The 26,202-nt window shown below is 45.4% G+C and overlaps 2 protein-coding genes across 6 annotated transcripts in view; one reads left to right on the top strand and one right to left on the bottom strand.

Moving 5' to 3' along the window:
- LOC112238966 (elongation factor 2-like) overlaps nt 1-5,174 on the top strand; it is an 18,868-nt gene extending 13,694 nt beyond the window's left edge. The window contains exons 10-15 of the mRNA XM_042331194.1: nt 3-261; nt 1,842-1,949; nt 2,071-2,424; nt 2,863-3,045; nt 3,874-4,006; nt 4,756-5,174. Coding sequence (XP_042187128.1) covers nt 3-261; nt 1,842-1,949; nt 2,071-2,424; nt 2,863-3,045; nt 3,874-4,006; nt 4,756-4,949 — 1,231 coding nt within the window. The 3' untranslated portion in view covers nt 4,950-5,174. The remainder of the gene's footprint in view (nt 1-2; nt 262-1,841; nt 1,950-2,070; nt 2,425-2,862; nt 3,046-3,873; nt 4,007-4,755) is intronic.
- The window catches only part of LOC112238963 (E3 SUMO-protein ligase PIAS2), a 28,321-nt gene continuing 7,224 nt past the window's right edge, over nt 5,106-26,202 (bottom strand). For all 5 annotated transcript variants that reach the window (XM_042331195.1, XM_042331196.1, XM_042331197.1 and 2 more), the window contains 7 exons: nt 25,359-25,464; nt 24,425-24,498; nt 24,101-24,261; nt 18,352-18,485; nt 18,072-18,252; nt 15,285-15,424; nt 5,106-7,146 (listed from right to left, as the gene is read on the bottom strand). In XM_042331195.1, the coding sequence (XP_042187129.1) occupies nt 6,905-7,146; nt 15,285-15,424; nt 18,072-18,252; nt 18,352-18,485; nt 24,101-24,261; nt 24,425-24,498; nt 25,359-25,464 (1,038 nt within the window). In that variant the 3' untranslated portion in view covers nt 5,106-6,904. The remainder of the gene's footprint in view (nt 7,147-15,284; nt 15,425-18,071; nt 18,253-18,351; nt 18,486-24,100; nt 24,262-24,424; nt 24,499-25,358; nt 25,465-26,202) is intronic.

Consider the following 26,202-nt stretch of genomic DNA (forward strand, 5'->3'; position numbering starts at 1 on the left):
AGGACCATTCTGATGATGGGGCGCTACACAGAGCCCATTGAGGATGTGCCCTGCGGCAACATCGTGGGTCTGGTGGGAGTAGACCAATTCCTGGTGAAGACCGGGACCATCTCCACCTTCGAGCACGCCCACAACCTGAGGGTGATGAAGTTCAGCGTCAGTCCCGTGGTCAGGGTGGCGGTAGAGTGCAAGAACCCTGCTGACCTGCCCAAGCTGGTGGAGGGACTCAAACGCCTGGCCAAGTCTGACCCCATGGTCCAGGTACAATACTAGTCTGACCCCATGGTCCAGGTACAATACTAGTCTGACCCCATGGTCCAGGTACAATGCTATACTAATCTGACCCCATGGTCCAGGTACAATACTAGTCTGACCCCATGGTCCAGGTACAATACTAGTCTGACCCCATGGTCCAGGTATAACTTTGTCTCTGTACCCCATGGTCCAGGTACTATACTAGTTCTGACCCCATGGTACTATACTAGTCTGGTATAATACTATACTAGTCTGACCCCATGGTCCAGGTACAATACTATACTAGTCTGACCCCATGGTCCAGGTACAATACTACACTAGTCTGACCCCATGGTCCAGGTACAATACTAGTCTGACCCCATGGTCCAGGTATAATACTATACTAGTCTGACCCCATGGTCCAGGTATAATACTATACTAGTCTGACCCCATGGTCCAGGTATAATACTATACTAGTCTGACCCCATGGTCCAGGTATAATACTATACTAGTCTGACCCCATGGTCCAGGTATAATACTATACTAGTCTGACCCCATGGTCCAGGTACAATACTATACTAGTCTGACCCCATGGTCCAGGTATAATACTATACTAGTCTGACCCCATGGTCCAGGTATACTACTATACTAGTCTGACCCCATGGTCCAGGTATAATACTATACTAGTCTGACCCCATGGTCCAGGTATACTACTATACTAGTCTGACCCCATGGTCCAGGTACAATACTATACTAGTCTGACCCCATGGTCCAGGTACAATACTATACTAGTCTGACCCCATGGTCCAGGTACAATACTATACTAGTCTGACCCCATGGTCCAGGTACAATACTATACTAGTCTGACCGCATGGTCCAGGTACAATACTACACTAGTCTGACCCCATGGTCCAGGTACAATACTACACTAGTCTGACCCCATGGTCCAGGTACAATACTAGTCTGACCCCATGGTCCAGGTACAATACTATACTAGTCTGACCCCATGGTCCAGGTACAATACTATACTAGTCTGACCCCATGGTCCAGGTACAATACTATACTAGTCTGACCCCATGGTCCAGGTATAATACTATACTAGTCTGACCCCATGGTCCAGGTATAATACTATACTAGTCTGACCCCATGGTCCAGGTACAATACTATACTAGTCTGACCCCATGGTCCAGGTATAATACTATACTAGTCTGACCCCATGGTCCAGGTACAATACTATACTAGTCTGACCCCATGGTCCAGGTATAATACTATACTAGTCTGACCGCATGGTCCAGGTACAATACTACACTAGTCTGACCCCATGGTCCAGGTACAATACTACACTAGTCTGACCCCATGGTCCAGGTACAATACTAGTCTGACCCCATGGTCCAGGTACAATACTATACTAGTCTGACCCCATGGTCCAGGTACAATACTATACTAGTCTGACCCCATGGTCCAGGTACAATACTATACTAGTCTGACCCCATGGTCCAGGTATAATACTATACTAGTCTGTTCGAGATGCAGGGAAACGGTGTGGTTTCGAGATGCAGGGAAATAGTGGTGTTTATGTGTCTTTGTCCTGTCTCTCTGTGTGGCAGTGCATCATTGAGGAGTCTGGAGAACACATCGTAGCTGGAGCTGGGGAGCTTCATCTGGAGATCTGCCTGAAGGATCTGGAGGAGGACCACGCTGGGATCCCCCTAAAGGTTGGGAAGATATTGACTTACTGCATTGTACAGGAATGCTTTTCAAAAAGGATGAAATTTGTAACCTTTGAATATTGAGTGAAGATACTAAAAAACTGAATCCTCTTCATACTTCTCCCAGAAATCTGACCCTGTGGTGTCTTACCGCGAGACCGTAGCCGAGGATTCAGACCAGGTCTGCCTGTCCAAGTCCCCTAACAAACATAACCGTCTATACATGAAGGCCCGGCCCTTCCAGGATGGTCTGGCGGAGGATATCGATAAGGGGGACGTGAGCTCCAGACAGGAACTGAAGACCAGGGCTCGCTACCTGACTGAGAAGTACGAGTGGGAGGTGACAGAGGCCCGCAAGATCTGGTGTTTCGGCCCCGACGGGACGGGACCCAACATCCTGACGGACGTTACCAAGGGAGTGCAGTACCTCAACGAGATCAAGGACAGCGTGGTGGCAGGGTTCCAGTGGGCCTCCAAGGAGGTGAGCAGATGCCAGCAGGGAGGGGGGTCAAGTCCCTTTAGCACCAACTTTTAGAACCAGAGAACCCCACCACCACTGACAGGCTCTCAGAACCAGAGAACCCCACCACCACTGACAGGCTCTTAGAACCAGAGAACCCCACCACCACTGACAGGCTCTCAGAACCAGAGAACCCCCCACCACCACTGAACCATGAACCCCACCACCACTGACATGCTCTTAGAACCAGAGAACCCCACCACCACTGACAGGCTCTTAGAACCAGAGAACCCCACCACCACTGACATGCTCTTAGAACCAGAGAACCCCACCACCACTGACATGCTCTTAGAACCAGAGAACCCCACCACCACTGACAGGCTCTCAGAACCAGAGAACCCCACCACTAACTCTGAGAACCAGAAAACTACACCACCACTGAAAAACACTCTTTCTCAGGGTGTCCTGTGTGAGGAGAACATGAGGGGGATACGTTTCGACGTCCATGATGTGACGCTGCATGCGGATGCCATCCACAGAGGGGGCGGGCAGATCATCCCCACGGCACGCCGAGTCATCTACGCCTCTCAGCTCACAGCTCAGCCACGACTCATGGAGCCAGTCTACCTGGTCGAGATCCAGGTGAGTCATCTCCGCCTCTCAGCTCAGTCACGACTTATAGAATCAGTCTACCTGATCCAGATGAGTCAACTACACCTCTCAAGTCAGTCACGACTTATAGAACCAGTCTACCTGATCCAGATCCAGGTGAGTCCACGTGGAACTCAGAAGTGAGATTCAAAATCAGAATCTTCTTTATACTCCCAAGTACATTTACATGTACCAGGAATTTGACCTGGTGAGATGGTGCTAACAACCACAACAGAATATACAGACAGAATAGTAAGGGATGTTCAACCTTTCCTGAGTCCTGAGGGGTATCCGATGAATCAAGCTAGATCTACTCTGGGTTTTCTAAAGCTAGCCGGTCTTCAGTTAGCTTCACATTCCAGCTCAGACTTCAACCACACTACGACCGTGGATATTGATCGTCCGCCTGCCGCTAACCCCAGCAGGCCTTGTAACTGTGCATGACGCACGCCAAACGCTTCATTGAGACAATGCTGAATCAATTAAATGGGGAAATCAGTGACGTTTTCATTTGTGTCCGAAATCAAATTCAGTAGGCTATGGTGTGTAATAGGCTTTTACAGGTGTATTCTTTTGGGACTCCCGAGTGGCACAGCGGTCTAAGGCAATGCATCGCTTGAGCCGTCACTACGGTCATATCTGTATTCACAGTCATTCGAAATCCATAAATTAGAGCCAAATTCATTTATTTCAATTGACTGGGTTTCCTTTATATAAACTGTAACTCAGTAAAATCTTAGAAATTGTTGCATGTTGTGTGTTTTTAAAAATATTTTTAGTTGAGTGTATTTCAACTTACCTAAACTGTTCTTCCTGCAGTGTCCAGAGCACGTCGTTGGAGGGATCTACGGTGTGCTGAACAGAAAGAGAGGCATGGTATTTGAGGAGTCGCAGGTCGCTGGAACACCCATCTTCATCGTGAAGGCTTTCCTTCCAGTCAACGAATCGTTTGGTGAGTTCATCACGCTTTCCAACGAAACATTTCAACACTGAATGTAAAACAGACCATTTTAAAAGGATAAGCCCAATCAATTCAGAATTTGGTACATTCATCACATCTTCCAACAACCCATTTCACCAAAACAATGAATGGAAACAACATTTAAAAAGAAACAATTCAAATGTAACTTTTCTAAAATATATATATATATATTCTATAACTAAAAAGACTAATTTAGTAGGGCCAGGACAATACCACAATACTTGTTAGTAGTGTAACGACCCTGGGTTTATAAGCGCGGATATCGACTCTGCCGCTTGAGCATGCTCGATAGCGTGCTGGACTTCGGGGTCGAAGGTCGAGGGTTCGAGACCTGCTCCCTGCCTGTTTCGTCACAGTATCGCGGGCAAGGAAACAAAACACAAAGCGGATTTAACTTCTTTAGGAAAACAACCATCCAGTCACGTGTATTTATTTTCCAAGCTATCACAAAATATTTTACATACAGCTGGTTTTTTATTTTTTTTTATTTAAATGACCAAAAGTTTTCCATGGAAAAAATATCACTATACTGGTACAATCACAGCCTTTATGAAAAGGATTAGCTCTTTAACAAGTAAAACATTGTATTCGGTCAGGATAGAAGCGTAACATAAGAAATAGGAGTCAACCAACTAGTTACAGATAAGCATGACAAAACAACACAGACCTCTGGTTGTTTATGAATATTTTATTTTTGATTCCCCCCCCGATGTCGTTAGGTTTCACAGCGGACCTGAGATCCAACACAGGTGGCCAGGCCTTCCCCCAGTGTGTGTTCGACCACTGGCAGATCCTGCCCGGGGACCCCTTTGACGAGACCAGTCGGCCATGGCAAGTAGTGGCAGACACCCGCAAACGCAAAGGCCTCAAAGAAGGCATCCCTACCCTGGACAACTTCCTGGATAAACTGTGATCGTCTGTGATTGGACTGCTGCTTCCTAGTGCAATTTAATGATCATAGCACCCTAATGTGGAAATGTATAAAATAAAAATAGCCAAACCACAATAACAACAATACACTGTATTATAACTAGAAAAGGTATGAGGGGGGAAAGTTGACTAATACAGGTATTTTAAAAAATGCCGCTTTATTGTTTTAAGTCTGAGATCCTGACAGCAAATAAAAAATGAGCACCTTGTTGTTTGTTTGTTTGCATCACGATGGCACAGCGAAACAAGAGCATCCTTTACCCACAGCGAAACAAGAGGAGCATCCTTTAACTACAATAAAATATTAAATATCTATTCCCTTAAATTTAAGTTTGGAAAATACTTCAGGTTCCATTTTAAAACATTAACCTAACTTAATGTAAATCCTAACATTTTAGTGGGTAGGTCCCCTTTCCCTAAGCAACTCATACAAGGTTGAGGGCCAACATATCATTCTACACTGCAGCACTAATTGCCTTAGCTAATTTATCTAGAGTTTTGTACATTAAATAAAATACACTATTTCAGGCCCTGATTTCTTTTTTTGCTACGTTCAACAAAGGCTCAATTGACAACTTCGCATTACATTTGGTTCTGTGAACATGTAGCTATGCAACAGTGAAAACATCCTGCTTAACCTTCAAACCAACAGACTTCAAATGTTCAAAAGTCGGGACTCGTGGGACGGAAACCATTTGGGGACATTAACTCACATACATGTTTACACACAGAACAAAAGGGGATCCTCCCAAGAAGGCAAAAATAATTAGATGGTACATACACAACAAGGTCCAACTAAATACAAAACAGACTTTCCAAAATGCTGAGAAAGATGGCATTTTATAAACACTCAACGCTCTAGTTTGTATCACTTTTGATAATTTGTACAAAAAACTAAATGGTACCTCCAATTCATGAATCCACCCCCCCACACACACACACACAAATATCTCATTTCTAATGGTTCCATGTTTTAGATACACTTTCAACCGTGTACAGAGTCAGTAGATCTGGAAAACTCAGTATTATTGCTGTGACTGAAGGGGGAAACAAACCCCGCCCCCATTGTCCCACTTCCTGCGGAATGCTTCCATGTCATCTCATCCAGTCAAAATAGGCTTTTGACTATTTTTGGGGGGGTCCGTCCTCTCTCCTCTGTGACCCGGAAACCGATGAGTGGTCAAGGATATGTCAATTCGTTAATAGCTGAACGGAAGAGTTTCCCTCCTCTCCTTGATAGTCACCTTTACCTCGAGGAAGGTCACGTGTATCCTACCGGAGTCCTTCATGGAAGACCACTGAAACCTGCCCCCCTCCACTCTTTAAATCAAGCTTTCGTTTTGTCGTCGGAGAAAAAGCATGAACATGTTTCAAATCTACCGTTGTAGCTAAAAAAAAAAAAATGTCTTCCACAACTATCTTCATTCGTTTTAATCACCACGTTTTGGGATCCAACCTGTAAACGTCATTTCATACAAGGACATTTTCACCCACATTCACTCTCCTAGCCGCCTCTCCTCCATTCACCTTTGACCTTTGTTCAAAAGGAGGCGGGAGAGGATGTAGGAGCTGAGCAAATCCAATTGAGAAAAGACTACGGGTCCAACAGTCTCAACTATCTAAAAATGGCTTCCTCTCCTAGATTTCCTTTCCTTCAATCAGCACGGGCACGGTAGGGGGAAAAAAGCAAATGTGTCCTAACTTCACTGGCAGACAGACAAAGGAAAGGAGACAAGTTAGCCTAGCCTGTGGTGGCCTGTGGACATCGTCCAGGTCCAAAATGGCACGATATTCCCTATATAGTGCACTACCTCAGTCCTCGGAGGCTTGTGTCGAATAGGAGGCTAAGTCCAATGAGCTCTCAGGGACCAGAGGCTTAGTCCAATGAGCTCTCAGGGACCAGAAGCTTAGTCCAATGAGCTCTCAGGGACCAGAAGATCAGTCCAATGAGATGATGTCTGAGATGATGTTGGACCCTCCTCCTCCCCCAGTGATAACCCCAGTCTCATGGGAGGATGAAGAGGCAGTGGTGTGGTGGGAACTGGTGTCGTATTGGCTAGAAGAGGACACCAGGCCGGCGCTAGTGGTGGCACCCTGCAGGCTGCTGGTCAGGTTATCCAGGAACATGGGAGCTCTGTAATGCTGCGGGTCACCTTGGATCAGCGAGAACAGATCCAGACCTAGGTGAGAGGAGGGCGGAAGAGATCGTGTCACACTCCTCCTCTGAACTCACAAGCAACATTAAATCAAATCAAATGTATTTATAAAGCCCTTCTTACATCAGCTGATGTCACAAAGTGCTGTACAGAAACCCAGCCTACATCACAGACATGGAGATCACCAGACAATTAGACAGAACATGTCATCGTTTCTTTGGTAGGAAGAGCAGATCAAAGCTTCAACTAGGGCTGCAAAGTTCCACGGAAAAACACAGCTTTATGTCTGTAGGGATGGTGACTTACTCTACATGTCTATAGGGATGGTGACAGGGTGACTTACTCTACATGTCTATAGGGATGGTGACAGGGTGACTTACTCTACATGTCTGTAGGGATGGTGACAGGGTGACTTACTCTACATGTCTATAGGGATGGTGACAGGGTGACTTACTCTACATGTCTGTAGGGATGGTGACAGGGTGACTTACTCTACATGTCTGTAGGGATGGTGACTTACTCTACATGTCTGTAGGGATGGTGACAGGGTGACTTACTCTACATGTCTGTAGGGATGGTGACTTACTCTACATGTCTATAGGGATGGTGATGGTGACTTACTCTACATGTCTGTAGGGATGGTGACTTACTCTACATGTCTATAGGGATGGTGACAGGGTGACTTACTCTACATGTCTGTAGGGATGGTGACAGGGTGACTTACTCTACATGTCTGTAGGGATGGTGATTTACTCTACATGTCTATAGGGATGGTGACAGGGTGACTTAATCTACATGTCTGTAGGGATGGTGACAGGGTGGCTTACTCTACATGTCTGTAGGGATGGTGACAGGGTGACTTACTCTACATGTCTGTAGGGATGGTGACAGGGTGACTTACTCTACATGTCTGTAGGGATGGTGACAGGGTGACTTACTCTACATGTCTATAGGGATGGTGACAGGGTGACTTACTCTACATGTCTATAGGGATGGTGACAGGGTGACTTACTCTACATGTCTGTAGGGATGGTGACAGGGTGACTTACTCTACATGTCTATAGGGATGGTGACAGGGTGACTTACTCTACATGTCTGTAGGGATGGTGACAGGGTGACTTACTCTACATGTCTATAGGGATGGTGACAGGGTGACTTACTCTACATGTCTGTAGGGATGGTGACAGGGTGACTTACTCTACATGTCTGTAGGGATGGTGACAGGGTGACTTACTCTACATGTCTATAGGGATGGTGACAGGGTGACTTACTCTACATGTCTATAGGGATGGTGACAGGGTGACTTAATCTACATGTCTATAGGGATGGTGACAGGGTGACTTACTCTACATGTCTATAGGGATGGTGACAGGGTGACTTACTCTACATGTCTGTAGGGATGGTGACAGGGTGACTTACTCTACATGTCTGTAGGGATGGTGACAGGGTGACTTACTCTACATGTCTATAGGGATGACAGGGTGACTTACTCTACATGTCTATAGGGATGGTGACAGGGTGACTTAATCTACATGTCTATAGGGATGGTGACTTACTCTACATGTCTATAGGGATGGTGACTTACTCTACATGTCTGTAGGGATGGTGACAGGGTGACTTACTCTACATGTCTATAGGGATGGTGACAGGGTGACTTACTCTACATGTCTATAGGGATGGTGACAGGGTGACTTACTCTACATGTCTGTAGGGATGGTGACAGGGTGACTTACTCTACATGTCTATAGGGATGGTGACTTACTCTACATGTCTGTAGGGATGGTGACTTACTCTACATGTCTGTAGGGATGGTGACAGGGTGACTTACTCTACATGTCTGTAGGGATGGTGACTTACTCTACATGTCTGTAGGGATGGTGACAGGGTGACTTACTCTACATGTCTATAGGGATGGTGGAGGGTGACTTACTCTACATGTCTATAGGGATGGTGACAGGGTGACTTACTCTACATGTCTGTAGGGATGGTGACAGGGTGACTTACTCTACATGTCTATAGGGATGGTGACAGGGTGACTTACTCTACATGTCTATAGGGATGGTGACTTACTCTACATGTCTGTAGGGATGGGATGGTGACTTACTCTACATGTCTGTAGGGATGGTGACAGGGTGACTTACTCTACATGTCTATAGGGATGGTGACTTACTCTACATGTCTGTAGGGATGGTGACAGGGTGACTTACTCTACATGTCTGTAGGGATGGTGACAGGGTGACTTACTCTACATGTCTATAGGGATGGTGACAGGGTGACTTACTCTACATGTCTGTAGGGATGGTGACTTACTCTACATGTCTGTAGGGATGGTGACTTACTCTACATGTCTATAGGGATGGTGACTGAATCTACATGTCTGTAGGGATGGTGACTTAATCTACATGTCTGTAGGGATGGTGACTTAATCTACATGTCTATAGGGATGGTGATTTACTCTACATGTCTGTAGGGATGGTGACTTAATCTACATGTCTGTAGGGATGGTGACTTACTCTACATGTCTATAGGGATGGTGACTTAATCTACATGTCTGTAGGGATGGTGACTTAATCTACATGTCTGTAGGGATGGTGACTTAATCTACATGTCTGTAGGGATGGTGACTTACTCTACATGTCTATAGGGATGGTGACAGGGTGACTTACTCTACATGTCTATAGGGATGGTGACAGGGTGACTTACTCTACATGTCTATAGGGATGGTGACTTAATCTACATGTCTGTAGGGATGGTGACTTAATCTACATGTCTATAGGGATGGTGACTTAATCTACATGTCTGTAGGGATGGTGACTTAATCTACATGTCTGTAGGGATGGTGACTTACTCTACATGTCTATAGGGATGGTGACTTAATCTACATGTCTGTAGGGATGGTGACTTAATCTACATGTCTGTAGGGATGGTGACTTAATCTACATGTCTATAGGGATGGTGATTTAATCTACATGTCTATAGGGATGGTGACAGGGTGACTTACTCTACATGTCTATAGGGATGGTGACTTACTCTACATGTCTGTAGGGATGGTGACAGGGTGACTTACTCTACATGTCTATAGGGATGGTGACTTACTCTACATGTCTGTAGGGATGGTGACAGGGTGACTTACTCTACATGTCTGTAGGGATGGTGACAGGGTGACTTACTCTACATGTCTATAGGGATGGTGACAGGGTGACTTACTCTACATGTCTATAGGGATGGTGACAGGGTGACTTACTCTACATGTCTATAGGGATGACAGGGTGACTTACTCTACATGTCTGTAGGGATGGTGACTTAATCTACATGTCTGTAGGGATGGTGACTTAATCTACATGTCTGTAGGGATGGTGACTTAATCTACATGTCTGTAGGGATGGTGACTTACTCTACATGTCTATAGGGATGGTGACAGGGTGACTTACTCTACATGTCTATAGGGATGGTGACAGGGTGACTTACTCTACATGTCTGTAGGGATGGTGACAGGGTGACTTACTCTACATGTCTATAGGGATGGTGACAGGGTGACTTACTCTACATGTCTATAGGGATGGTGACAGGGTGACTTACTCTACATGTCTATAGGGATGGTGACTTAATCTACATGTCTGTAGGGATGGTGACAGGGTGACTTACTCTACATGTCTATAGGGATGGTGACAGGGTGACTTACTCTACATGTCTATAGGGATGGTGACAGGGTGACTTACTCTACATGTCTATAGGGATGGTGACTTACTCTACATGTCTGTAGGGATGGTGACAGGGTGACTTACTCTACATGTCTATAGGGATGGTGACTTACTCTACATGTCTGTAGGGATGGTGACTTACTCTACATGTCTGTAGGGATGGTGACTTACTCTGGATGGTGACAGGGTGACTTACTCTACATGTCTATAGGGATGGTGACAGGGTGACTTACTCTACATGTCTATAGGGATGGTGACAGGGTGACTTACTCTACATGTCTGTAGGGATGGTGACAGGGTGACTTACTCTACATGTCTATTGGGATGGTGACAGGGTGACTTACTCTACATGTCTATAGGGATGGTGACAGGGTGACTTACTCTACATGTCTGTAGGGATGGTGACAGGGTGACTTAATCTACATGTCTATAGGGATGGTGACTTACTCTACATGTCTGTAGGGATGGTGACAGGGTGACTTAATCTACATGTCTATAGGGATGGTGACTTACTCTACATGTCTGTAGGGATGGTGACTTACTCTACATGTCTGTAGGGATGGTGACAGGGTGACTTACTCTACATGTCTATAGGGATGGTGACTTACTCTACATGTCTGTAGGGATGGTGACTTACTCTACATGTCTGTAGGGATGGTGACTTACTCTACATGTCTGTAGGGATGGTGACAGGGTGACTTACTCTACATGTCTATAGGGATGGTGACAGGGTGACTTACTCTACATGTCTATAGGGATGGTGACAGGGTGACTTACTCTACATGTCTATTGGGATGGTGACAGGGTGACTTACTCTACATGTCTATAGGGATGGTGACAGGGTGACTTACTCTACATGTCTGTAGGGATGGTGACAGGGTGACTTAATCTACATGTCTATAGGGATGGTGACTTACTCTACATGTCTGTAGGGATGGTGACTTACTCTACATGTCTATAGGGATGGTGACAGGGTGACTTAATCTACATGTCTATAGGGATGGTGACAGGGTGACTTAATCTACATGTCTATAGGGATGGTGACAGGGTGACTTACTCTACATGTCTATAGGGATGGTGACTTAATCTGGATGGTGACAGGGTGACTTACTCTACATGTCTATAGGGATGGTGACAGGGTGACTTAATCTACATGTCTATAGGGATGGTGACAGGGTGACTTAATCTACATGTCTATAGGGATGGTGACTTAATCTGGATGGTGACAGGGTGACTTACTCTACATGTCTATAGGGATGGTGACAGGGTGACTTACTCTACATGTCTATAGGGATGGTGACAGGGTGACTTACTCTACATGTCTATAGGGATGGTGACAGGGTGACTTACTCTACATGTCTATAGGGATGGTGACTTACTCTACATGTCTATAGGGATGGTGACAGGGTGACTTACTCTACATGTCTATAGGGATGGTGACAGGGTGACTTACTCTACATGTCTATAGGGATGGTGACAGGGTGACTTACTCTACATGTCTATAGGGATGGTGACAGGGTGACTTACTCTACATGTCTATAGGGATGGTGACAGGGTGACTTAATCTACATGTCTGTAGGGATGGTGACTTAATCTACATGTCTATAGGGATGGTGACTTACTCTACATGTCTGTAGGGATGGTGACTTAATCTACATGTCTATAGGGATGGTGACTTACTCTACATGTCTATAGGGATGGTGACTTAATCTACATGTCTGTAGGGATGGTGACTTAATCTACATGTCTGTAGGGATGGTGACTTAATCTACATGTCTATAGGGATGGTGATTTACTCTACATGTCTGTAGGGATGGTGACTTAATCTACATGTCTGTAGGGATGGTGACAGGGTGACTTACTCTACATGTCTATAGGGATGGTGACTTACTCTACATGTCTGTAGGGATGGTGACTTAATCTACATGTCTGTAGGGATGGTGACTTAATCTACATGTCTGTAGGGATGGTGACAGGGTGACTTACTCTACATGTCTATAGGGATGGTGACAGGGTGACTTACTCTACATGTCTATAGGGATGGTGACAGGGTGACTTACTCTACATGTCTATAGGGATGGTGACAGGGTGACTTACTCTACATGTCTGTAGGGATGGTGACAGGGTGACTTACTCTACATGTCTATAGGGATGGTGACAGGGTGACTTACTCTACATGTCTATAGGGATGGTGACAGGGTGACTTACTCTACATGTCTATAGGGATGGTGACTTACTCTACATGTCTGTAGGGATGGTGACTTACTCTACATGTCTATAGGGATGGTGACTTAATCTGGATGGTGACAGGGTGACTTACTCTACATGTCTGTAGGGATGGTGACAGGGTGACTTAATCTACATGTCTATAGGGATGGTGACTTACTCTACATGTCTGTAGGGATGGTGACTTACTCTACATGTCTGTAGGGATGGTGACTTACTCTACATGTCTGTAGGGATGGTGACAGGGTGACTTACTCTACATGTCTGTAGGGATGGTGACTTACTCTACATGTCTGTAGGGATGGTGACTTACTCTACATGTCTATAGGGATGGTGACAGGGTGACTTACTCTACATGTCTGTAGGGATGGTGACAGGGTGACTTACTCTACATGTCTATAGGGATGGTGACAGGGTGACTTACTCTACATGTCTGTAGGGATGGTGACAGGGTGACTTACTCTACATGTCTGTAGGGATGGTGACAGGGTGACTTACTCTACATGTCTGTAGGGATGGTGACTTACTCTACATGTCTATAGGGATGGTGACAGGGTGACTTAATCTACATGTCTATAGGGATGGTGACAGGGTGACTTAATCTACATGTCTATAGGGATGGTGACAGGGTGACTTAATCTACATGTCTGTAGGGATGGTGACAGGGTGACTTAATCTACATGTCTATAGGGATGGTGACAGGGTGACTTAATCTACATGTCTATAGGGATGGTGACAGGGTGACTTACTCTACATGTCTATAGGGATGGTGACTTAATCTGGATGGTGACAGGGTGACTTACTCTACATGTCTATAGGGATGGTGACAGGGTGACTTACTCTACATGTCTATAGGGATGGTGACAGGGTGACTTACTCTACATGTCTATAGGGATGGTGACTTAATCTGGATGGTGACAGGGTGACTTACTCTACATGTCTATAGGGATGGTGACTTACTCTACATGTCTGTAGGGATGGTGACTTACTCTACATGTCTGTAGGGATGGTGACTTACTCTACATGTCTGTAGGGATGGTGACTTACTCTACATGTCTGTAGGGATGGTGACTTACTCTACATGTCTGTAGGGATGGTGACTTACTCTACATGTCTGTAGGGATGGTGACTTACTCTACATGTCTGTAGGGATGGTGACTTACTCTACATGTCTGTAGGGATGGTGACTTACTCTACATGTCTGTAGGGATGGTGACAGGGTGACTTACTCTACATGTCTATAGGGATGGTGACAGGGTGACTTACTCTACATGTCTGTAGGGATGGTGACAGGGTGACTTAATCTACATGTCTATAGGGATGGTGACTTACTCTACATGTCTGTAGGGATGGTGACTTACTCTACATGTCTATAGGGATGGTGACTTAATCTACATGTCTATAGGGATGGTGACTTAATCTACATGTCTATAGGGATGGTGACAGGGTGACTTAATCTACATGTCTATAGGGATGGTGACAGGGTGACTTAATCTACATGTCTATAGGGATGGTGACTTACTCTGCATGTCTGTAGGGATGGTGACTTACTCTACATGTCTGTAGGGATGGTGACAGGGTGACTTAATCTACATGTCTATAGGGATGGTGACAGGGTGACTTAATCTACATGTCTATAGGGATGGTGACAGGGTGACTTAATCTACATGTCTATAGGGATGGTGACAGGGTGACTTAATCTACATGTCTGTAGGGATGGTGACTTACTCTACATGTCTGTAGGGATGGTGACAGGGTGACTTAATCTACATGTCTATAGGGATGGTGACTTAATCTACATGTCTATAGGGATGGTGACTTACTCTACATGTCTGTAGGGATGGTGACAGGGTGACTTAATCTACATGTCTGTAGGGATGGTGATTTACTCTACATGTCTGTAGGGATGGTGACAGGGTGACTTAATCTACATGTCTATAGGGATGGTGACAGGGTGACTTAATCTACATGTCTGTAGGGATGGTGATTTACTCTACATGTCTGTAGGGATGGTGACAGGGTGACTTAATCTACATGTCTGTAGGGATGGTGACAGGGTGACTTAATCTACATGTCTATAGGGATGGTGACAGGGTGACTTAATCTACATGTCTGTAGGGATGGTGATTTACTCTACATGTCTGTAGGGATGGTGACAGGGTGACTTAATCTACATGTCTATAGGGATGGTGACAGGGTGACTTAATCTACATGTCTATAGGGATGGTGACTTACTCTGCATGTCTGTAGGGATGGTGGACAGGGTGGAGTGGTGGAAGGGGACTGTATAGTCTGCTAGTGAAGACATCAGGTATGGCGTGTCCAGGGCCTGTACATTTGGGAGGCGCCCCGTGGATGGCTGATACGTCAACACTCTGAGGGTTAGAGAAACACAGAGTAGATTCAGCGACACAACAAAAGTAAACATCGTCAACAACAAATAGCACAGAGGGTTTAATATGTATAGGAGTTGTGGTGGTCGTCGTCACACAGCAGAGTTTGGCAGAAGCCACGTGCACGGATGTTCACAAGTTCAGCCTCTTGGCTCCTACGTCGTGATGTTAGTTACACTGCTGCTTGTGGTCATATCGCTGAGTCTCAGTTTAAAAACCAGTCAAGTGAAGATGACCCCCTTGCCTGTCTTTGACATACAGAAGAAACAGACTAGTTCCACACCTCATAAAGCACAAGAAAGATGCTGAAAAACGTTTATATTTAGAAACAGATAAGATTAGCTTTCTTGAAATATTATTTTGATGGAATGTAATTTGATCTCTTGAGAAATTAAGCTAATTGATTGACACCCAAATGTGCTATTTTTTTTTTTTTTAAGATTCAATTTGATCTTCAATAAATATAGTACCAAACATCTTTGCGTGTCAAATTATTATTATTATTTTTTTTTTTAAGTAGCACTGTCAAAGCTGTACTAAACAGTCTGCAAACACTGGCCACGAAGAATGTGTTTACAATACCGCGTTGGTAATAAAGCACAATTTGTTCCATAGAAATCCTGGTTGAGAAACGACTGAACAAATGGAACAACGAAACAGCACAGCAAGCAAGTGAAAGAAATCAGATGTTTTACTGGTAATGGGGACATGCGTAAAAGTCAATTAATCAAGTCAGTTAAGAACAAATTCTTAGTTACAATGACGTCCCGGACGACGCTAGGCCAACCTATGGGATTCCCAATCACGGCCAGATGTGATACAGCCTGGATTCGAACCATGGACTGTAGTGACGCCTCTTGCACTGAGATGCAGTGCCTTAGACTGCTAAGTCCATGTGTGTGTGTTAACTATTTAACTTCTTTGGGACTGGGGGGCAGTATTGAGTAGCTTGGATAAAAAGGTGCCCAGAGTAAACTGCCTGCTACTCAGGCCCAAAAGCTAGAATATGCATATAATTAGTAGATTTGGATAGAAAACACAGACGTTTCTAAAACTGTTTGAATGATGTCTGTGAGTATAACAGAACTCATATGGCAGGCAAAAACCTGAGAAAAAAATCCAACCAGGAAGTGGGAAATCTGAGGTTTGTAGTTTTTCAAGTCATTGCCTATCGAATACACAGTGTCTGTGGGGTCATATTGCACTTCCTAAGGCTAAAGAGAGCTGTTTCAACAAGGTGTCTGGCAGAGTGCCATGAGCTGATCACACGAGCTCCCGTGAGAGGTAGCTGCGTTCCGACAAAGGAATTCTCCAGTTGGAACATGATTGTAGATTTATTATTAAAAAAAACATCCTAAAGATTGATTCTATACATCGTTTGACATGTTACTACAAACTGTAATAGAACTTTTTTGACACTTCTTCTGAACAAGTGATCGCTCATTATGCATTTGGATTCCTGGGCTAAACATGCAAACAAAAAGGAGGTATTTGGAAATAAATTATGGACTTTATCGAACAAATCAAACATTTACTGTGGAACTGGGATTGCTGGGAGTGCATTCTGATGAAGATCATCAAAGGTAAATTAATATTTATAACACTATTTCTGACACCTCTCCTTCTTTAGAAAATGGCTGGATGTTTTTCTGTGACTAGCGCTGACCTAACATAATCGCAAGGCGTGCTTTCGTCATAAAGCCATTTTGAAATCTGACACAGCGGTTGCATTAAGAAGTTTATCTATATTTCAATGTATAACGCTTGTATCTCTTATCAATGTTTATTATGAGTATTTCTGTAATTTGATGTGGCTCTCTGCACTTTCACCAGATGTTTGTTTGAGACAATGCATTTCTGAACATAACACACCAATTTCAAATGAGGTTTTTGGACATAAAGATTAACTTTATCGAACAAAACACATTTATTGTGTAACATGAAGTCCTGTGAGTGCCATATGATAAAGATCATCAAAGGTTAGTGATTAATTTAATCGCTATTTCTGTCTTTTGTGAGCCCTCTCCTTGGCTGGAAAATGGCTGTATGGTTTTCTGTGACTAGGTGCTGACTTTTTTGTTGTTTTGAATTTGGCGCCCTGCAATTTCACTGGCTGTTGGCAAGGTGGGACGCTACCGTCCCACATATCCCAGAGAGATTAGCTGTACTAGAATGCTTAAAAGACCGCTCAACTTTGAAATATCGGTATCGGTTTTTTTTTTCTCCACAAGGTATCGGCCAAAAATGTCATATCGGTGCATCACGAGTGTATATGAAATGGATTTGTCTACTTTCTAAATGTAGCTGTTCTAAAGGTCCTGGCTTGTATGAGTGGAAGCCAGGAGATGCTAAAAGGGCTTGTTAATTAACGGTCAATTACCGGGAGACCGGCAGATATTTGCATGACAGTTACCGGCTGACAGAATGTCATGACCACTACAGCCCGAGTAGCGACGATTTCAGTTATTATTATTATATATTTTTTTACTTGATTTAGTAAATATTTTCTTAACTCTATTTCTTGAACTGCATTGTTGGTTAAGGACTTTAAGTAAGCATTTCACTATAAGGTCTACCTACGCCTGTTGTATTCGGCGCATGTGACAAATCAAATTCGATTTGAACTCACCCCTTGGCGTGAACCTCCTCTGTCTTGGACATGTAGAGGCATCTCTTCTTCAGTGGCGGATCAGGCTCCTCTTCCTCGTCCTCCTCCTCTGATGAGCTCTCCAGGGTCAGGTCGATCACGTCTGCCTTCTTATTGGTTGAGCTGAGCTCGCTGTGGGAGGGGACCATGGCACATAGACGCGCTGGAGGAGGAGAGATGAGTAATGAAGTAACCGATCAGTCAGTAGGTATACTGTAGATACAGTATAGCAGAGACAGATGATGTCTACAGGAGGACTTACGTTCTATTTTTGGGATACAGGTTGAGGACACACTGAGGGCCTCTTTCCTTGGTCTGATGGGGCACCAGGTCCCGTCCTCCTGGAACTTGATCTCATCCACATCGGAACAGTCGTTCAGAATCTCCATGAACAACCTGAGAGACAGAGGGACAGACATGTTCCAATAACCTGTCAGAGACAGACATGTTCCAACAACCTGTCAGAGACAGACATGTTCCAACAACCTGTCAGACAGAGAGACAGACATGTTCCAACAACCTGTCAGACAGAGAGACAGACATGTTCCAACAACCTGTCAGAGACAGACATGTTCCAACAACCTGTCAGACAGAGAGACAGACATGTTCCAACAACCTGTCAGACAGAGAGACAGACATGTTCCAACAACCTGTCAGAGACAGACATGTTCCAACAACCTGACAGACAGAGAGACAGACATGTTCCAACAACCTGTCAGAGACAGACATGTTCCAACAACCTGTCAGACAGAGAGACAGACATGTTCCAACAACCTGTCAGACAGAGAGACAGACATGACAGAGACAGACATGTTCCAACAACCTGTCAGACAGAGAGACAGACATGTTCCAACAACCTGTCAGACAGAGAGACAGACATGTTCCAACAACCTGTCAGACAGAGAGACAGACATGTTCCAACAACCTGTCAGACAGAGAGACAGACATGTTCCAACAACCTGACAGACAGAGAGACAGACATGTTCCAACAACCTGTCAGACAGAGAGACAGACATGTTCCAACAACCTGTCAGACAGAGACAGACATGTTCCAACAACCTGTCAGACAGAGAGACAGACATGTTCCAACAACCTGACAGACAGAGAGACAGACATGTTCGAACAACCTGTCAGACAGAGAGACAGACATGTTCGAACAACCTGTCAGACAGAGAGACAGACATGTTCGAACAACCTGTCAGACAGAGAGACAGACATGTTCCAACAACCTGAGAGACAGAGAGACAGACATGTTCCAACAACCTGACAGACAGAGGGACAGACATGTTCCAACAACCTGTCAGACAGAGAGACAGACATGTTCCAACAACCTGTCAGACAGAGACAGACATGTTCCAACAACCTGACAAGACAGAGACAGACATGTTCCAACAACCTGACAGACAGAGAGACAGACATGTTCCAACAACCTGTCAGACAGAGAGACAGACATGTTCCAACAACCTGTCAGACAGAGAGACAGACATGTTCCAACAACCTGACAGAGACAGACATGTTCCAACAACCTGTCAGACAGAGACAGACATGTTCCAACAACCTGACAGAGACAGACATGTTCCAACAACCTGACAGAGACAGACATGTTCCAACAACCTGAGAGACAGAGAGACAGACATGTTCCAACAACCTGACAGACAGAGAGACAGACATGTTCCAACAACCTGTCAGACAGAGAGACAGACATGTTCCAACAACCTGTCAGACAGAGAGACAGACATGTTCCAACAACCTGACAGACAGAGAGACAGTCATGTTCCAACAACCTGACAGAGACAGACATGTTCCAACAACCTGTCAGACAGAGAGACAGACATGTTCCAACAACCTGACAGAGACAGACATGTTCCAACAACCTGTCAGACAGAGAGACAGACATGTTCCAACAACCTGTCAGACAGAGAGACAGACATGTTCCAACAACCATGTTCCAACTGACAGAGACAGACATGTTCCAACAACCTGACAGACAGAGAGACAGACATGTTCCAACAACCTGTCAGACAGAGGGACAGACATGTTCGAACAACCTGACAGACAGAGAGACAGACATGTTCCAACAACCTGACAGACAGAGAGACAGACATGTTCCAATTGTTCACAATTGGGTCTTTTTCCCGGTTAAATCCATCAATGTATACCCAAAATGTGATTTTCTGAAGACAGGTCTGATCCAGAAAAATGCCCCTTTACAAGACGCAACGTCACTTTTTAAAATTACAAAAGTTGCCTATATACTTTTACAAATCACTTCAAATTACTTTTCTAAACCAACTTTAGGTATTAATAAACGTTAATAATCTATCAAATTGATCACAGGGCGATCTGTATTCGATAGCAGCAAGTCTTGAAATCATACTCCATGTTTTCACTTTCATAACATCCTGTGGTGAGCCCCAAGAAAGGAAGTGCCTATATGTCACCAAACCAAGGATAAAGCAGCCCAAAAATGCCAGCACTGGCAACATCGTGTGGAAGCTGTAGGCGTTTACAGGGGATCCCCATGTATTTTCTTCAGCCTTAGACAATACATTGACTGGCGGATGGATATTATTTTTGTGTTTTTGGTGAACCGTTTTTCGAAGGATTTTGACTCCTAAACACGTTATGTTATAGCCACAGACACGATTTAACCAGTTTTAGAGACTTCAGAGTGTTTTCTATACACACACACTTATCATATGCATATACTGTATTCCTGGCATGAGTAGCAGGACGCTGAAATGTTGCGCGATTTTTAACAAAAAGCTGCGAAAATTCGCAGCCTCCTTAACAGGTTTTAAGCAAGAGTCTTGGAAAATGTGGTGACCATCGGTCCAGCAGTTCTGTTGAAGAATACATAGTAAACAACATTGAAAATAGTCCAAAAACATATATATATATATATATATATATATATATATAAAAATAACATATATATATATATATATATAAAAATAACATGCAACAAAGATTTTACCGAATTACAGTTAATATGAGGAAATCAGTCAATTTAAATCAATTCATGAGGCCCTAATCTATGGATTTCACATGACTGGGAATACAGATATGCATCAGTTGGTCACAGAGACCTTAAAAGAAAGGGCGTGGATCAGAAAACCAGTCAGTATCTGGTGTGACCACCATCATGCAGCGCGACACATCTCCTTCACATCGAGTTGATCAGGCTGTTGATTGGTAGTCTGTGGAATGTTGTCCCACTCCTCTTCAACAGATGTGTGAAGTTACTAGATATTGGCGGGAACTGGACCACGCTGTCGTACACGTTGATCAATAGCATCCCAAACATGTTCAATGGGTGACATGGCTGGTGAGTATACAGGTCATGGAAGAACTGGGACATTTTCAGCTTCCAGGAAGTGTGTACAGATCCTTGTGACATGGGGCCGTGTATTATCATGCTGAAACATGAGGTGATGGCAGCGGATGAATGGTACGACAACGGGCCTCAGCATCTCGTCACCATATCTCTGTGCATTCAAATTGCCATTGATAAAATGCAATTGTGTTCGTTGTCCGTAGCTTATGCCTGCCCATACCATAACCCCAACACCACCATGGGGCACTCTATTCACAACGTTGACATCAGCAAACCGCTCGCCCACACGATGCCATACACGCTAACATATCGGAATCGGACGATATTACCTAAACATGCCAACGTCGGCGAGTGATATTCTAATCAATGTGTAATAAGTACGTAAAAAAATGTATGAGCGTGTTAAATGATTTAGTGACTTGCAGTCATATTCAGGTCCCGATTGGTCAACAAGCTTAACTGACACGTCAAATCGTGTTAAATAGTGTATTTTTTGACATGCTAAGACTCAAACAACGTTCCATAGAAATGCTGGTTGAGAATGAAACGACGGAACAAATGAACAACGAAACAACACAGCAAGTGTGGGGCGGCAGCGTAGCCTAGTGGTTAGAGCGTTGGACTAGTAACCGGAAGGTTGCAAGTTCAAACCCCCGAGCTGACAAGGTACAAATCTGTCGTTCTGCTCCTGAACAGGCAGTTAACCCACTGTTCCTAGGCCGTCATTGAAAATAAGAATTTGTTCTTAACTGACTTGCCTAGTTAAATAAAGGTAAAATAAATAAAGTGAGTGAAAGAAAATCGGATTTGATGATGTTTTACTGGTAAATGGAGAAATAGGTAAATGACAATCTTTATTTAACTAGGCAAGACAGTTAAGAACAAATTCTTATTTACAGTAACGGCCTACCCCGACCAAACCCGGACGACGCTGGGCCAATTGTGCGCCGCCCTGTGGGCCTCCCAATCACGGCCGAATGCGATACAGCCTGGAATCGAACCAGGGACTGTAGCGACGCCTCTTGAGATGCAGTGCCTTAGATGTTAAATGTTTAATATCGGTGCATCACTACTTTACATGTTGTGTTTCTATTTTTGTTTTTATAGAACGGTACCAACCCATCGATGATCAGGCTCTCGTAGGGGGCCTTCTTGTCACAGACAGGACAGACCCAGGTATTATTATAGAGAGGGGTACCAACCCGTCGATGATGAGGCTCTCGTAGGGGGCCTTCTTATCACAGACAGGACAGACCCAGGTATTATTATAGAGAGGGGTACCAACCCATCGATGATGAGGCTCTCGTAGGGGGCCTTCTTGTCACAGACAGGACAGACCCAGGTATTATTATAGAGAGGGGTACCAACCCGTCGATGATGAGGCTCTCGTAGGGGGCCTTCTTATCACAGACAGGACAGACCCAGGTATGATTATAGAGAGGGGTACCAACCCGTCGATGATGAGGCTCTCGTAGGGGGCCTTCTTATCACAGACAGGACAGACCCAGGTATTATTATAGAGGGGTACCAACCCGTCGATGATGAGGCTCTCGTAGGGGGCCTTCTTGTCACAGACAGGACAGACCCAGGTATTATTATAGAGAGGGGTACCAACCCGTCGATGATGAGGCTCTCGTAGGGGTTCTTCTTATCACAGACAGGACAGACCCAGGTATTATTATTACCAACCCATCGATGATGACAGGGGGCCTTCTTGACAGGACAGACCCAGGTGTTATTATAGAGAGGGGTACCAACCCGTCGATGATGATGAGGGGGCCTTCTTATCACAGACAGGACAGACCCAGGTATGATTATAGAGAGGGGTACCAACCCCGATGATGAGGCTCTTAGGGGGCCTTCTTATCACAGACAGGACAGACCCAGGTATTATTATAGAGGGGTACCAACCCGTCGATGATGAGGCTCTCGTAGGGGGCCTTCTTGTCCTGAGGCTCTCGTAGGGGGCCTTCTTGTCACAGACAGGACAGACCCAGGTATTATTATAGAGAGGGGTACCAACCCGTCGATGATGAGGCTCTCGTAGGGGGCCTTCTTGTCACAGACAGGACAGACCCAGGTATTATTATAGAGAGGGGTACCAACCCGTCGATGATGAGGCTTCTCGTAGGGGGCCTTCTTATCACAGACAGGACAGACCCAGGTATTATTATAGAGAGGGGTACCAACCCATCGATGATGAAGGGGGCCTTCTTGTCACAGACGGGACAGACCCAGGTATTATTATGAGGGGTACCAACCCGTCGATGATGAGGCTCTCGTAGGGGGCCTTCTTGTCACAGACAGGACAGACCCAGGTATTATTATAGAGAGGGGTACCAACCCATCGATGATGAGGCTCTCGTAGGGGGCCTTCTTGTCACAGACGGGACAGACCCAGGTATTATTATAGAGAGGGGTACCAACCCGTCGATGATGAGGCTCTCGTAGGGGGCCTTCTTATCACAGACAGGACAGACCCAGGTATGATTATAGAGAGGGGTACCAACCCGTCGATGATGAGGCTCTCGTAGGGGGCCTTCTTATCACAGACAGGACAGACCCAGGTATTATTAGAGAGGGGTACCAACCCGTCGATGATGAGGCTCTCGTAGGGGGCCTTCTTGTCACAGACAGGACAGACCCAGGTATTATTATAGAAAGGGGTACCAACCCGTCGATGATGAGGCTCTCGTAGGGGGCCTTCTTGTCACAGACAGGACAGACCCAGGTGGGTTTCTTCTCATTCATCTGCAGGTAGAGGGCTGCGTCAAAACACTGCAGGTGGGAACAGGTGACAGCTCGACACGGCACAGTCAGACGCATTTTACCAAGCTACAGAGAGAGAGAGAGAGAGAGAGAGAGAGAGATGAAAAAGAGAGATGAATTGGCCAATTTCACCACACTTTACATATTTGTAACACATATCTTTGTCTGTCTGTAAAAGTTGTACCAGACTGATTTGTATAAAACTTTTTTCCCATCATGTTATACTCACGGGACACATGAGCGACACCCTCAGGCTGGTTGTGGCAATCTCACTATCAGGGTCTGCTGTCAGCTTCTCTTTTACTGCAAGAGGACCGGGAAGATTTCAAGGACATTACAGATTTAACACAAACATGGGATTCAGTGGGAATCAATTACAATGAGCCTGTTCTCTAATTTATGTTCATGTGTGAGTATATACGAGTGTGACCACACAAGTGTGTGTGTGTGTGTGTGTGTGTGTGTGAGTGAGTGAGATAGTGTGAGTATATACGAGTGTGACCACACAAGTGTGTGTGTGTGTGAGTGAGATAGTTTGAGTATATACGAGTGTGACAACACAAGTGTGTGTGTGTATGTGTGAGTGATTGAGTGTGAGTATATACGAGTGTGACCACACAAGTGTGTGTGTGTGTGTGTGAGTGAGTGAGATAGTGTGAGTATATACGAGTGTGACCACACAAGTGTGTGTGTGTGTGTGTGTGAGTGAGATAGTGTGAGTATATACGAGTGTGACCACACAAGTGTGACCACACAAGTGTGTGTGAGTGAGTGAGATAGTGTGAGTATATACGAGTGTGACCACACAAGTGTGTGTGTGTGTGTGTGTGAGTGAGATAGTGTGAGATAGTGTGTGTGTGAGTGAGATAGTGTGAGTATATACGAGTGTGACCACACAAGTGTGTGTGTGTGTGTGTGTGTGTGTGTGTGTGAGATAGTGTGAGTATATACGAGTGTGACCACACAAGTGTGTGTGTGTGTGTGTGTGTGTGAGATAGTGTGAGTATATACGAGTGTGACCACACAAGTGTGTGTGTGTGTGTGTGTGTGTGAGTGAGATAGTGTGAGTATATACGAGTGTGACCACACAAGTGTGTGTGTGTGTGTGTGAGTGAGATAGTGTGAGTATATACACGAGTGTGACCACACAAGTGTGTGCTTACTCAGCGCTCTGGAGTGGTCTGGGTTTCTAATGCCCTTCATCCTGAGCCTCTGCAGCAGTAGAGGCGAGGTGACCTGTCTCACCAGGTACACCGACATGGAGTACGTCTGGAACAACAGGCAGAGAAATAGAATGATCTGTCCGCTTCAACAACACGCGGAGAACGTCAGGAACGACACGCGGAGAACGTCAGGAACGACACGCGGAGAACGTCAGGAACGACACGCGGAGAACGCCAGGAACGACACGCGGAGAACGTCAGGAACGACACGCGGAGAACGCCAGGAACGACACGCGGAGAACGCCAGAACGACACGCGGAGAACGCCAGGAACGACACGCGGAGAACGCCAGAACGACACGCGGAGAACGCCAGGAACGACACGCGGAGAACGCAGCAGAATGTCAGAAACGACAAGCGGAGAACGCCAGGAACGACACGCGGAGAACGCCAAGAACGACAGCGGAGAACGTCAGAAACACGCGGAGAACGTCAGGAACGACACGCGGAGAACGCCAGGAACGACACGCGGAGAACGCCAAGAACGACACGCGGAGAACGTCAGGAACGACACGCGGAGAACGCCAGGAACGACACGCGGAGAACGCCAGGAACGACACGCGGAGAACGCCAGGAACGGCACGCGGAGAACGCCAGGAACGCACGCGGAGAACGCCAGGAACGACACGCGGAGAACGCCAGGAACGACACGCGGAGAACGCCAAGAACGACACGCGGAGAACGCCAGGAACGACACGCGGAGAACGCCAGGAACGGCACGCGGAGAACGCCAGGAACGACACGCGGAGAACGCCAGGAACGACACGCGGAGAACGTCAGGAACG

This window comes from Oncorhynchus tshawytscha, linkage group LG12 (assembly GCF_018296145.1).
Source record: "Oncorhynchus tshawytscha isolate Ot180627B linkage group LG12, Otsh_v2.0, whole genome shotgun sequence".
NCBI lineage: Eukaryota > Metazoa > Chordata > Actinopteri > Salmoniformes > Salmonidae > Oncorhynchus > Oncorhynchus tshawytscha.